A 15,357-nucleotide genomic window follows, 5' to 3' on the forward strand; every position below is an offset into this window, starting at 1 on the left:
ATGGACTCAAGTATGTTACATTAATTTTATTCTTCATTGTTATCGTGACATCGATCGTGACAATAATTACTTAATAGTGGTTGGCTGTCGCGCCGGGTTTGGGCGCAGATAATAGAATATTTAAACAACTACTCCAAATCAATAAGAGCCTCCGAACCGGACGGGGTTCGTCTACTGAATGATACGTCAGAAAGCGGCTTTTATATTTTTTCCGGTGCTCCAACTCACGATCAGACCGTTTCTCTTACTCTGTTCGTTTCTCTTATAGCTAACACTCCGGAAACCTATCAGTGGCACCCGCAGCTGGCGGCCACCATGTCATCGTACTGTTTCAAGATGACGTTTTCGTTGTCGTCGTAGTACAACAGACTGATGGAGTACAACTTGTTAGGAACGCAGCATGGTTTCCCGACGCCGGGCGTCAAACTCAACTCGTTAACGATGCTCTGTACCGTGGCATGATTCGTTGGCCACTGGTTCTGACCTAATGGAAACGAACACGCTCCCTTGCAGTGATAGGCTTGATATCCTTCAGGAGATATGATCCAGGACGACCAGCCGATCTTCTGGAAGTCCACGTACAAATCGTATCGGGCGCATGACAGCGTTTCGTCGTGGGAATGGTTCGCATTGAAGACTTCGTATTGCGCGCCGGAAGCGCTTGAAGGAAGAGATCTTTTCGTTCTGTCGCTCGCCGAGGACGAGTCACCTGGAGAATCAAGAAGTGGGTCATTAAAGGCTTAGTAGGGATTACCGTTGTCAGACCCGTCCCACGTGATACTCCGCGTCGCCGTCGAGCGTCCCCGGACCCCTGCTTTCATCGGCCGCCTTACGCTGAGAGGATTTACTCTGGCACTCGCGATAACAAGCAAATAGCCTCCTAACTACACCACTCAAGTACTTAATACGAATGATTCTCGGTTTACTTGTTCGAGGTGGGGAAATATACCTACATATGTCGGAAAGATTCCGAAGGAGTGGGAAAGAAGTTCCAAAGAGCAAGGTGAGGAGAGAGCTCTCTCGATAAGCTCGGCTCGTGATCCGAAAAAACCGTTGACTCTTCGTGCGTCTCAAAAACGTCTCCTCGTACCTCGATTCGTAGGATACTTGACTCAGCAAAAAAAAGAGAGAAAAATAACTCACCGGGGGGATATGTTGTGTTGGTTTGCGGAGGTCGTCCGTCGTTGCTGAATACGACTAAAACAGGTTGCTTAGATGCGTTATTGGGACCCGACTGGCCGATCTGCTTCCGAGCGAAGCGAAATTGTTGGTCAGGGAGCCGACGTCCCTTCTGCGTCCGCACCGTCAAGAACATCCCGAGATTGAGTGCTTCGTCCTTAAGCCAGTCCTCCACAGCCGGTTTAACGTAGAATACCTGCACGGAGAGAAAACGACCCTTTCGCTTAGCTATTTCGCTCGACCGTTCCCCACCCAGCATCTACGATAGCCGTAAAGAATGAGTTGGCGGCTTCCTGGGATGCGGAAAGCTCCCACGTACAGCGGAGGAGTCTGCGACTCCTGTCGGGAAAAACTGTGCTGGAGACTTCAGCGGCTGGTTGGCGAGAAAAATAAGCGGCGTCCTTCCGCTGTCAAGCTTTTTTCGATCTTTCATTTTGGCCATCTGACAGACCCTTTCTATCACCAGAATTAATGTGGAAATTTTCCCCGGCTGACATCGATGACAGTTTGGAGGAACACTCGGTGATGCAGGCGGCTGAGTCGAGTGATTGGGAGAAGAGCCCACTTCCCCCTAAACTCCCAAGTTCTAACTCTCTCCCGGGAGTTTCACCCGGAGACCAGTGCAAGTGCCAGCGTAGGGAACTCTTGCAGATTTCTCCTACCATCAGACCTGTGTGTCTGTGCTCCATCGCTCCCAGGAAAAATCTGAGACCAATGGAGCGCAACTGGAGGCTGTTTGTGGTCGGTCTCCGACGAAGGTGCCGAAACTTCCTGCCGTTCGTGCCGAGAAGAGAGAAAAGAGATCGCAGAAACATCGGGGAGAGGGGAGAACTTGAGCAAAAGGTTGCACAAACGGCATCTGCGATCTGCTGCTGGGCTGGTCAGAGGCAAACCCCCAGCTGGGAATTCCCTCCTATCACGCGTCGGAGACAGACAGGGGCGGATAGAACAAGTTGGGACGGAGGGGTGAGCAGTGCTTCTCGGTAGACCTCAATGGGGAAAGCCGCTACTTTCTACCAAAGTGCTTGTTCAAAGCTGACGGTGGCCACACACAAAAGAGTTCGATACCAGTCTCTCCCGTGTTGCTTCGCACAATTCCCCTGAGGGCTTTTCCTGTTCTCTGAGCGCTTCTTGATCAAAGCCACTCTACTACTGAGGACAGCAACGGTGGCGACGGCGACATCAAACTCGATTTATTCCGGCGACACATTCGCCGTGTGGCCCATCGGTCGACCCGCTCGTTCGTTCGTTCGTTCGTTCGTTCGTTCGTTCGATCTCGGCTAGAATGACTGGTCAGATGGACGGGCTTGCGACAAAACTTCGAGCCTCATCCCGCCGACGATCGACCGAGGGCAGGTTTTGGAATCTATCCTCGATGAAATTGTCTCAATCCCAGCGGACGTCTCGAGGAATGGGGCTGTCTCGATTCACACCGAGATTCCGCCCAGAATAGCATAATCCCACGGGGAAACGTGGATTTAGTCGGATTTTGAAGCAGCCGCACACGGAGGCTATGTATGAGGAAAGACTAGCGCAGTGCTGCGGTCCCGGGAATCGGGAACAGGAAGGATTCAATCGGGACCCATGAGCCACAGTTTGCCCGAGATCTCTACGCGGAACGCGACCCGAACATCTTCAGGTCGCGATCGTGCGAAAGACAGACGACCAGGACACATTCCCCGCGGCGTCTCGGCACTCAAAAACATCTGTTCCAATCCACGTGCACAATTCTTCCCTCGCAGAGCTTCCAAATTCAACGTTTTCCCTCATTGTTCTCTGCCGCGACGCTGCTTCACCACTCCGACGGGGGGAGCAGACCCCGGAGTGGGGATTCGGGATTCTGATTAGGGAGAAGGTCGCTCCGGTGTGAGCTTAATATAGCTCATTACAATCGCAGCCGGTCCCACACTCGACGAGCCTCGTCACGGTTGGATCCTCTCCGATTAATCGCGACCATAATCCCCGACACGGATTAAATCTTCCCGGAAAAAGACCGTCGACATGCTTCCACACCGATGACGGCAGCGATTTCAGGCGCAAGGAAAATTCCCTCTCGGATGCTGGATATTTCCTGCGTCCGACCTCCTCTTGTCAGAGTTTCGTAATTTTTCCCCGGAGAGCTCGGTCAATGCGGCAATGCCATTGAGTATGAGAAGAAAAGAACAGGAAGGACGACGGTGACAACCTCAAAGCTGATAGACGACCGACCTCTGAGGAATTCCACCATGTCTCCGATCCAGGGTTAGCCTTCCGTGTAGCCCCGCGCAAGCCGCTCAGGACTTCCATTCGGATAGACATCGGCGGGAATAGGACTAGACGTAGGGGAAAAAGCTCGGAGCCGACTTTTTTTCGGATACGAGCAAGAGATGGAGTCGCCAAGTCTCGCGACGCCTCTCTGGAGAGAGGCAATCCAATAAACAAAACTCTCATATTTGGAAGCGATGAAATCCTCGTGACAGCGCATTTTTTGTCGTAGGCTCTGTGTTCGAAGTTTTCTCCGCGCGCTACGTCATCTGCTCCCGAGCTCTATGTCTGGAGCCTCGCAACGCTATCAGACGACGACAATGACCCTTGAAGCTCTTATCATTGTTTACACAGCCAAATATAAATCTCCTCTGGAGTCGATCATGTTCTATTTATCAGAATTTCGCGAGGAAAATAAACGGGAATCCATTGCATTTCCCCTCCGTGATTTTATTCTAGATGCGAGTTTTTCCCAGCTCGCGGAATATATTCTTTCGTAGACGGCGACGGGAAGTGTTCGCTGCTCCGGAAACTTCAGCGGCATTGCTCCATCGAGTCAGCGCGAGTTCTGCGAGACACTCCCGAGTTCAAACCCCGAATTTCCCGAGAATTTCCGGAAAATCCGTCACATCGAACCCTGTGTGACCACGAATCATGACGGCGTCACGGCTTCTTCCCTCGAGAGATACCTACGGCAGGTGTTGCCTACGGGGTCGACGTCGAAGCGAGGGGTCCTCTAGGAAAATAGATATCGACAGGGGAGTCTTTTCGGACACTATTTGGGAGATTCTGAAAATTGCTGAATAATGTTTCAAAACGATGGCTCAAATGAGCATGTGGCTCGAGGCGATTGTCGACCAGCAATCTCGTCGACAAAGTCCCTGTTTGGTGTTGAATGTCGCGAACCCCCAGCACGCAATGAGCGGCGGCGAAAACCACTTGTTACGCCACCCGAAATATCTCTGCGCGTCTGCGTGACGTTCTTCCTCGCGACTCATGAAAGCTCCCGCAAGCATATGATTTCGCCACTCGCAGCACCCCAGCCATAGAACCCATCTCCGGGCCGAAGCGTAAAACCCGGGCGACCGACGGACTGACCGATCAAATCCAGAGTTCTCACCTCAATGGTGGAGCCTGGCCGCCGAGCGGGGACGCCGACTGGACTGGCTCCTCGGCTAGCTAGCTGGCTGGCTGGCTCGCCGGCTGCCTGGCGATCGGTCAGTCACTCGCAGACGAACGACCGAACGTGAGAGGCTCGTATGGCTTGCGGTACACAAAGTGAGTTAGTTCATTGATCGATGCGTACCTCCCAGCCGAGGCTGTCGTAGGAGACTCTCCGAACGTCGAGCAGACGGTTGCCTTCCTCCGTGTTCGGTGTTGAACCCGGCAGGACTTGATACGCTCGAACCTCCAGGAGTCCTCTGAACTTCCGTCCCTTGGGCTTCAGTTTGTATATGTGGAATTGCGCTTGGAGAAGCTCCTCGCGAGGGTCTGCTTTCGTGACATTGAAAAAAAAACGGAGTGCGGTGGCTGAAATAAAGCGAACCTCTTAGTGATGAGCCTCAATTCCTCACTCCGATCGGAGCCGGAGTCTCGGGAAGACCGAGGGAAAAAATTGATCCCCGATCGATATCCCCGCCCATCTGACAGTCGCAGACTCGGAAACCACTTGTTCCTCATTACCCCATTCTCTTTATCGGCCAGGATTCAGAGGGATATCCCAATTTATGCCATCATTACAGGAGTGTTCCGAAGGACACTTTCGATATGGGAATTGCTGGGATCGATCGAGAAATTCATGCGCAGCCTCTCGGCGATCGTGAATACCTGTCTAAATATTGGACGGAGCTGCCCCGAAGATCAGCAGCGATTGATGCGCGCCCGCTACCTGACTCGCTGAAGGAGCGAGATCCACGGCCCATGGGCGTCTGAGCGTGTTGATAGGCATGATCGATCTCCGAGCGGAAACCGTTCGCGCGCGGAACTCAAAAAGCGACGGGCGAAACTTCTAAACAGTTTCACGCCTCGTTTGCTCGTCGATTCGTCGACGATGCGAGAGGAGTGTCTCTGTAGAAACAATCTCAACTCGGGAATGATATGACCATCGAGGAATCTCCGAATCACTACCGAGCAGGCAGCCCCGCTCGGTACCTGTCGAAGGCCCAAAGTGAGTCCAATACGACAACGCATCCGCTCCACTTCACCTCGGTCGCAAGCGCCTCTCGTGGGGAGCATGACGCCGGAAACGAAAGTTTGTCAACGCCCGATTTGTCCCGATTTCCGCTCGAGGGACTGAATCCTTCCGGCTCGAACGGCTTGCTGAACGAAGACTCTCTAATAACTCTCGAGCTTTCAAGCCAGGCAGAAACGATGAAAGGGAAGATGCTCAGCCTAAAGTCTCGAGTTTCAAGTCGTTGTTGCAAGACGACCTCGGCGTGCTCATTCACGGAATCGAAGAGAACTCTCTCGACGCGACTCAAGTCTGGGACTTTCGATGACACGAGACTGCGATCAGCACGAATCCGTCGGATGGAGAGAAACTCTCCGGAGCTTATCGGTCGAAGGCTAATTAGCATTCAAAAAGCGGCTCCTCGAGAGGTGGGGACGTTAATGAATAATTATTGTTCGCCACAGCGTTTAAGGTCACGCTTATTTGGAATTATTGTGCCCTGGAGGATGAATGGACAGCCGCCCGCTCCCGACGCTTTGAATGGAGCCCCGTAAGCCTGCGGTTTTCACCATGCGTCCCACTCGATTTTGTATCGAGACAAAATCCATGAAACGATCGAATTCACGCTCGCGAGGCCAATCCAAGCTCGACGGATCAGTGATTAATGAATGGACGCCCAATCGGTTTTCATGATGATTCAAGTCCGCGGAGCGCAGATCGAAAGGAAGAAGAAACGTTGATTGGCCTACACACTCAAATCAAGTCGAAAGCGATCTGAAGGAGGCTCGGGACCATATCACGCTGAGGTTGTCATCGAGGCGTCGACCATGGGTCTTAACAGACAGCAATCGCTGTGGTCGAATTCTCTTTATGAAGAAACACGAGCAATTTTGTTGGGCCTCTTCTTCTCATCTACTTGTGTCTCGGACTGTGATTGTGCGTATGAGTGTCTGTCTATGAGGTGTACATACATATATCGTTCATACAAGGTCTAACATTCATTCCTTCATTGCCGGATACGAGTACGTCTGGTTCGTGTGGAGTAGTGGTCGAAGAGAAATCATTCGACTCTCGGGTATCATTCGAGTCATCGAGAATCGACAGATCAATCGACCACTCGCGGACCGTTCCCGTTGGGCCGCGAGATTGCGATTTTGTCGAATCGATCCTGGATCTCGCTCTCCTTGATTTTCTGACGGCGATTTCAGGCATCCGAAAACTTGTCGTTCGTCGATGCCGTCCCCGACAAACGCTTCAAGAGAATTCAATCCCTCGGAATTCCGATGAAGCTTCGGCGCTTGGCGTTGGATTTAAGAACCGGTGCTCGACTTAGGGGTGCTCCTGTAGCTTCGCGCCTTCACACCTGGTAGCCGGATGAACAGAAAAACTTCAGACCAAGAATGTTGTGCTTGAGAAATGCCGAAGGGCGAGCCCCGCTGCCGACGGCAAGTCCACTCCGCTAGCCAGTGTGGATGGAGGCGGACGAACGTTCGTTTCGTTGCTCGGTCCAGTGAGCGACCAGACCATCGTGCGAGCGAATGAGCGGGCGGACAAACGGGCGTGAGTTCTGCAGGTGGAGTTCAAAAAGATTCTCCATGTTGACACAAGGGATCAAGCGGATACACACACAACGGCAATTACCCACAATGCATAAAAAGAATCTTGATAATCTCGGGTGAAATTCCCGGTGTGTAGGGAACCGGGCTCAAAAGACTCTCGGAATTCGCAAGCCTTCGAGCGAGTCCCGTCAGGGGAACAAAACACGAAGACGTCGCCGGTGAAATGAAGAAATGAATGCAGAGACTCTCCGAGGTGATTCGCCTCTTCCTCCGTCTCCTCCAGGCAAGAATAAAAACATAAAAGAGCAACGATATGGCTCCTCCCTGCTGAGAACCTCCAGGGATATGTGAAGCACTCGATGAATAAAATGAACCGATGAAATGACTGGCTGTCCATCGAGGATCATCGTCGATGATTCATCGATCATCAAGTATCGCTTGCACAAGTATCTGGCAAGTATCTGCCGGCCATCCGATCGAAGACCAGAACAGTGTCGATCTCAGTCCCTCAGGGCGTCATCGGGAGAAAATATCGTGCGTGGTCCGGAAAGAGCTTGCGAGGGGACCAGAGGCGCTCGAACTATCGATGAGTTCGGAAGAGAAAAAACGATTGTAGCTCGAGCAAGAAATCACCTCCGAGAGTCAATAAGCATTTTTCGACAGGTCTTCGGAATCCTCTGTGGTGGTCCACCGGGGTCTTTTTTCTAGACGAACCCCGCCGGTCTCAGAGGAATCGGCTATGGGAACAACGACATATCTATTTTTGTTGCTGCAACGGGATACTGTGCAAAACTCGATAGCTGGGCGATTTCTACACACCTGTAGGAACGTGGTAAGGCTTCAGAGGGTGCTTGGGTCTCCGGCGAACTGAAAAAAAAATTGAGGTCATCAATTTAGAATCTCTCTTGTTCTTCTCTTTCTATTTCTTCCCCGTCGCGCCCCTCCCCCATACGATACTCGACGTCGCCGCATAAATAAAAGCTTCCCTCCGTCGGAGAGCCGAAGAACAAGCGCCCGCTCTATCGAAAGAGAACACGGGGAGAAATTTATCGATAAGGAAAAGAAACGTGATTAAGTGCCGAAGTGCGGGGGCTCTTCGAAGCGAGGCGTGCGCGATTCCGATCCGAGTTTCCACCCAGGACAACCTCGGCCCGAGGGGGCGACGACACTTCGCCAGGTAAATTGGCCTCTCTCCCCCGCAGGCAGGCAGGACGTTTACTCCACGCTCTCGCGGCGCTTCCCTAAGGAGCCGGTGCGAGCAGGGTGAGAAACCGGGGAAAAGCAAATCGGAACGAGGCGGAAAAACAATGAGTCCGTCGGGAACATTAGTTGGGAAATGGAAGGTCGAGCAGTCGGGGTATTCCGGACTCATTCCATCAGGTATTTCGGAGCGTCTTGGATATCGTGGCGCACGAAAGCGTGGAGAACGAGTTCCCCACAGACGATGGGAAAAGGAGCGGAGGGTCCCCTGGATCGTGACTTGTTTTCAGTTTACTCGCGGCTTATTCTCAAATCCTTCCATTACGGCGAGGAACAGACGCACGAAAGAAGCGATCCTGCCGCCGACCGCATATAGACGCGGTCAGTGACGTAGACTAATGGAAGAAGGAACAACTGTAGACACCACCGCTATCGGGGAAACGAGCGAGTGAGGAGCCGACCACCGAAAGAAGCAGCCATGCAATGAGCAAACGAACCCACTCAGAGACGTCTGAGTGAGTTCATAGCGATCCGACTTATCCTACCCCGGCGAAGGAAGGAGAGAATTCGCGGGAAAAGAGACAGAGGGGAAACAGCAGATGATTTCGACGGCGGAACTCACTCGCTGTTCAACAATGTAGAAGGACTCGTGCCGTTTGGCGACACCGATGGAAAACATCGAACCTCTCACTCAGATACCGATCGGAGCACGACTGGATCGTTAGGGCTTCGACCGAATTCAAGAGTCGTCGAGCCCCAGTGAGCGACTGGCACTGAAGTCGGAGTGTCTGCAGATATCGGAGAAAAGCCACCGACTAAACGAGTGACCCTTCCGAAATGCGGTGCTCAATGGGCCCCCATCGGAAATTCCTAGATCGTTTTCTAGACCCAACGCACTCCGGCCTGGCCCGCCATGCCATCTCGACTCCCGTCTGCTCCCAATCCTTTTCACTGACGCGACTTCACTTTGCCCAGGTCCCCCCTAGAGCCTAATTTCGCGGAATACCCTCGAAATGGAGAGTCACTCCTTTCTAGCAACCGATGCGTCGGCCCTTCTGCGCGCGTCCCATATTCAGCGCAGGTTTTCCTTGCTGGGGTTTTACACTCCGGTCGGTGTCCGGGAGCGAAGTCATCGCTCTCGGCGATCATCATCAGCTTGAGCATGCGTTCATCGAATTCTTATTCTCGCCGCCACGGCCGATTCGACCGTTCGTGACGGAACGGGCGGAGTTTTAATGAAGGTCTGAAGCGTTGGTTGCGAGGAATGAGCGCTATTGAAAAGAGATTCGAATGCGCGTGTGCGTGAATACATCTCGCTGCAGGGCCCTCAAACGCCGGCTCCCATCGATTACCCGCGCACTCTCCGCGTGTCGCTCATTGCGAGTGCTGCTCCCATTCGCACGCTCTATCATTATCCGTTCGCGTGGCATCTGTTATACGTAGACGCAGGCACAAACTCGCAGGCGCCTACTCTTCTCTCGCTGAACAAAAACCTCACAACCGGTATAACCTGACGTCATTTGCAGCTGCTTCAGTCCCGATGGCATTTGCGAGTTCAATGCCGAACGTTGTTATTTATGCACGCAGATGGCAGCTAAACCTCTCTCGGAGCATCGCCCGCGGTCGTTCTAATTCCGCCGTGGCTCCGGGGCGCTCCGTCGCGATCGGCCGCAAAAGCAGAAGCAGCAGGAACGCCGGAAGCTGCATCTATATCCTCGCGTATCCGCGTACAGTACATACAGAACCTACAGTTATTATTGTCATCGAGGTCCAGACAGAATCTGGCCAGCTGCGAGCCTGCCTTGCTCGCGGGCGATGTCTCCGACGGACGGACCGACTGACTGACTGAATGTTAGTCCGCCCGGGGGTCTGACCGACTACTTTCCCATGAGCGCCGCGACCGATACCGCCAACGTCACCTACAGCCAATCCACTCGTAGCCGCGACAGACACACCGAAGATTGCTAATTACGGTCGCTGCCATAAGAACTCGTCGGGGGTTTTAAAAGCCGCTTGACCGCTCTGTGAGAATCGTTGGACTAGCACGCGATCGCGAGGTGTGTGGCGACTTCTTCATTTCGGACAAGAGCTCGAGAATTTCTCCGCGAGAAATCGAGCTCATGAAAAGAGCGAAGCAATTTCGGACGGGAAGAACGGATGAATTCCGGACAGGAAGAACGGGAGAATTTCGCCGGACCGAGAATCTAATTTTCCATTGTTCTCAACACATAGTTGTCTTTGCCCGGGAAGAATGGCGAAACGAAGGGGTTAGAACATGGAGAGGACTTTTTCCGACAATCGGAGCGTCGTCCTCCTCGTCCCTCATTTCCTGCGAGCGCTCAGAACGGCTCCGAATATGATGATCGTATCGTTGCTATTCATTCGCGCACTTCCGATTCCTGAGCAGTCGAGGCAAGCGGTTGCGAGAGCAAGCGAGAGTCCGTGTTCGCCGGCCGCCCTCGAGCGTTCGTTTTAGGTTTTCCCTTGTCGAAAACAGCTGGTCTACTACGGCTTGCGTCTTCTTCCGTCGCTGCTTCTCGATGTCAGATGCACGAGAGCAGTTTTGTTCAATTTCCATAAAGCGATGTTCCCCTTCGGTGGCCAAAGCCAACTGCGTCCGCCAGCTTCGATATTATTGCTGGCTGGCGGAAAGGAAAGACTCGGCAGTGAGCCGCTTCTTGTACTGCGCAGAATGGACCGGAGGGTCCGCGCGACCACAAAGGCGCCATCGGGACCCATTCCGGAGTTCCGTCGCTCCGGAATTTGTCGACTGTCGAGAAGCGTTTGGCTGCTTCACGTGCAAGGGAATCGAAGCGACAACGACCTGAAGCTCGTACACAGAACGGCAAGCTCACGCCTCGGTGTGAGATAAGGCGATGTCTTCAATGTCGTGATCGCTGAGACGAAATGGCTTAGGCTGTTGCTCTGGTCCCTTCTGTCCGAAACATGTATCCCTCGGTTCGATCCGACCGACCGCTTGCCGCTCGGTTTGTTCGTCCTCCCACTGAGCTCCATAGGTTTTATAGCTGGAGCAGAAAGCCGGCTTTACGGGCTCCGGCGTTTTTCTTCAAGAAGACCGAGAATCGAGCTCAGCAGCAACAGCAGCACCGACTGCCTTACAACTTCTGATCCGAGCAGCAAGCGAACTAAACAAGGAACGCTCGCTCGAGCGAGCGACACCGAGCTACCGAACTGACGGATGGAAGGATGGAAAGGGAGGGAGAGAGCCTAGCTCGCCAGGGTAAGTGGCCAACTTGGTAAATGGAGTCCCGTTTCCGAAGGCTCTGTTTGTCCGGATATCCAACAGTTTTTCAACGGTCAGCATCGTTGTTGTTGTTCGAAAGAGATCCTTCGGGGAGCTCCGTCTCGCTCTCCCTCCCTTTCTCCGGAGAGCATTGAGTTTCTTGCAGGATCAGCTCGTTCGATCACCGACTGGGCTGGAATCGAAGCATCCCATGCGATCGAGGCACGTAGTATTCTTCGCGGAAACTAGTCGGAACGTATCTGGGTTGGAGCAGCTACTACTACAACTACGTAGACTACTCTACGAGTTGACCAGCGGAGCGGGGTCGGGGAAGGAAAAAGGAAGGCTTGCGAGCCGCAGAGACCGCGAATCGCTCCGCCGGTTGGCTGTCGCACCGTAAACCGTGCGCGGCATCGACGAAACCCGGGTTGCGGCCCCTCTTGCCGGCGGCCGCAAGACGGACGGGACCTTGTCGATGATTGGGGCAGCGGCGGCGGCCGAAGTCTATTCAAATGCAGCAGCGAGCGGTCATTTTGTCGTGCGGAGCTACAAATGTTTCCTTCCAGCTCTCCACCTTTGTTCCGTTGTCGTCGGCGATCCTCCTCCGAACGACGAGTCTTGTTCTGTCGCACGGAGCAATACAGGAGCCGTCGGAGGAAGGAGCGAGATTAGAGGAATTGTTCGACGACAGGCTTGACCGACGAGCTCTTTAATGGCGCCCGGCTCGGACGGCATATAAAAACAATAATGTTGTGCCCCATGAGCACAGCCGAAAATCGTCCGCTCGCAGGAATATTGAGCCGCCATCCCCGCCTAGGACTTTCTAGCTCACGGTCGTTATTTATATTTCCTGGCCAGATGCTCGGTCGCTGACCGATCGAATCCCCTTTCCGTATTTCAGACGAAGAGTTGGCTGATAAGAGATGGCTGATCTCGGACTCTTCGCGGGGTTCTATTTGGGAAACGATTCCATCCGATGGAGCGAACCAACGACGGTGGAGGAAAATGAGGGGGATGACGACAGCGAGGAGAAGGTGGACGAGCCAACGACAACATTGCGGATGACATCTCTATTCAACCCACTTGATTACTTACAGGGGCGGTAACAGGATTACCGTGCTGTGAAAGGATGTCTTTGCTGTTCCTCGAGCTCCGCTCCAGTATGAGGCAGCTGAACGACCGACGCTCCGGCCGTCCCACGATTTCGGCCCCCTCTTTCGAACACCGACCCAGCTAGCTAGCTAGCTAGCCAGCCAGCCGTCCCATTTCCCTCGTCTTTTCCCAACCGCAGCGGCAGACAATGCTGAAGGTCAGTGAGTTTGTAAGAGGAGATTGACGGCGGAAGAGAACCATTGTGAGTAGTGACGGCGGGGGCGACGACGGCAGAGATTGCCGCCACCGCCGACGGACGACTCAATTGGGTGGAAGCGGGGGTCCTGTCGACATTTGAACTCAGAGTGGCCTCAGCCATTATCAGCGACCCGCGGGAATTCGCTGCAGTTTCCGCGGCCGTCCGGGATCCTCCCGACCCTAAGTCCGCATTCCCATCTGTCCCCATTTCCGCGAATACGCAGCTGCTCGACGGACACGGGACAGGCCGCTCGGCGCATAGTTCCCCTCGGAGCTCGGAGTTCAGACCCAGTGAGCGATCGAGCTTCCTCCAAAAGTTCGCGCAGCGAGGGAAAATCCTTAAAAGGAAGAAGTTGAGCACGTTTGATTGTTGCGCATCCCTTGCTTCGACCTCATTACGGACGCCTGCCGACAGCAGGTTTGCTGACGGGCTTCGTTTGCTCGACTTCCGTGAGTACCTGAGATTTTCCTCCCTTCGCTTCGCCAATCGCTCGCTGTCACTGACAACACCTCGACGGCGGGAGCTTCGCCTTCGTTATCTGAACCGGCAGTTGCCGCCTCGGCACGCTGCTGGGCCTGTGTGCCTCCATGAGATTTCTGGGTGTTCGGGAGATATTCGCAAACATCGAGAGCTCCTATCCCCATAGCAGCAGCACGTAGAAAGAAAAGCTCGACCTTATTCCTCCCGATCTAGCGGAAGGTTCAGGTAATCAGACCGGGGCTCCCAGTCGGATTCTTCGTGTTGGAAGTTGAACTCTCAGCAGAACCTGCCGTGACTGGCTTCGCGAAAGACCTGCACGCGAAGGAAGATGTCGGTCGGGCGGAAAGAGCCGCTCTGAGACTGGAAAAGGTCCCAGGAAACGCTTTTCCGGAAGCCGGGAATAGACCGAGGAATGAAACAAGCGACGACGAGACTGACAAAGCAAGGCGAATCCAGGCCAGGTATGTGACGACGACGACGACGGGACGCCCGCGGGCAACAACAAACAATGCAGCGGCTCTTTGCACTCATTAACGTTAGAGCAAATTCTTCCGGGAGAGACTTTGCCTGAAGCGAGACACTGCCAGAGTTGCCGACACGGGAGCTATGTACAATTCCAGGCGCGGAACCACGGCTACGACTCGCTCCGAGTTTCGAACTCGGTCCGAGCGGGACGAAAGGAGGAACGAACGAACAAAGAGCAAATTCAGCAAATGAACGCTGAAGTCAGACGACCGGTGCGTCCGCAGCTGCCGCTGCCCCTTTTACATACAACGGGAGAATGCTTCCAGGGACCGGCTGTGTTCCCGCTCACTTCGTCCGGCCTTCGGTCGAGGAAGCGGGGAAGGGGGCGGGGCGGGAACGACAACGGAAACGATGGTAACGATGACAACAGAAGCATCAAACCTTTCCAGGGGGCTTCGTTGCAACCCAAACAATCATTGGATACACTGGTAAACAGAAACAAGCAGCCACACCAATACCGGTGGCGAAGATAAGAGGCGTGAAGGAAGGGCGGAATATGCAAAGTGCTACTCTGTGGGCCGAGACGAAATCGTTTCCGTCGAGGAAATCCATAGATGCAACTGCCGGCAACACCTGCTCTCGTGCCTCGTAGACGTAAACCTAGAATCCCCGGCCAGTATGCACCGTCCGAGAGCACAAATCGTGGAGGTGAAACAACAATCTCGCTCGGATCCCGCTCCATAGACGCGGGAGAAAATCAGACGTCGTCGCAAGCGACATTCATACGGGCATCCGGGCGGATTGCGAGATATACGTACGTGGACCCAGAGTCGTCATGTGCGATCATTTTCATAATCAAGGTCGACGTTTCCGGCGGTTCGCGAGCGGGCGTATCGGATATCATGACCGACAAAGCGTTACGTGCCTACGTCTTCCCCTGGTATCCACGGGGAAGAACTCGGGACCAAAAAAATTCATCTCGAATAACCTATTGAACCCGAGCTCGAAGTCCGCGATTCCGAACCGAGGTTTCGTTAAGGATAGTTCATATCGAAGAACTGCGAACAGCTCGGCACCCTGGTGCCTCGACCTCGGTGCTCGATAGCATCGGAGAGTGGAGTTCACAAGAAATCGTCAAGTTTCAGAACTCTTTTAATTCAGCCCGCTTTCGATCGCATTATCATGCTGAAAATATACATGGACGCAGTGACTGCTCACCTTTGTCGACGAAACTCCGAATGAGGTTTGCATTGTAGGGATTCGCTGTTTTCATAAAGCCTTCCTGAGTTGCTGTGTGATTGTACAGTTCGAGCATGTACTGCGGAGGCAGTAGGTGCCCATGGAGTTTGGGCTCTTTCAATCCGAACACTTGTAACAGTTTCTTCGCGGCCTCGGCGTCCGTTGGGATCTTCTGCGATATGGCCAGCGACGCCGCGGCGCCCACGAGAATTAGTCGTCGGATCAT

The 15,357-nt window shown here is 53.6% G+C and overlaps 1 protein-coding gene across 1 annotated transcript; it reads right to left on the reverse strand.

The window, feature by feature from the left end:
• Positions 1–287: 287 nt before the first annotated feature.
• LOC100907397 (bone morphogenetic protein 2) lies at positions 288–15,357 on the reverse strand. The gene is made up of 5 exons (XM_003736985.3): positions 15,111–15,357; positions 7,972–8,019; positions 4,730–4,953; positions 1,144–1,375; positions 288–709 (listed from the first exon to the last, which is right to left on the reverse strand). The coding sequence occupies exons 1-5, from the start codon at positions 15,355–15,357 to the stop codon at positions 288–290; spliced, it is 1,173 nt and encodes a 390-aa protein (XP_003737033.3).

Source organism: Galendromus occidentalis, unplaced genomic scaffold, assembly GCF_000255335.2.
Source record: "Galendromus occidentalis unplaced genomic scaffold, Mocc_1.1 scf7180000075388, whole genome shotgun sequence".
In the NCBI taxonomy this organism is placed as follows: Eukaryota; Metazoa; Arthropoda; class Arachnida; order Mesostigmata; family Phytoseiidae; genus Galendromus; species Galendromus occidentalis.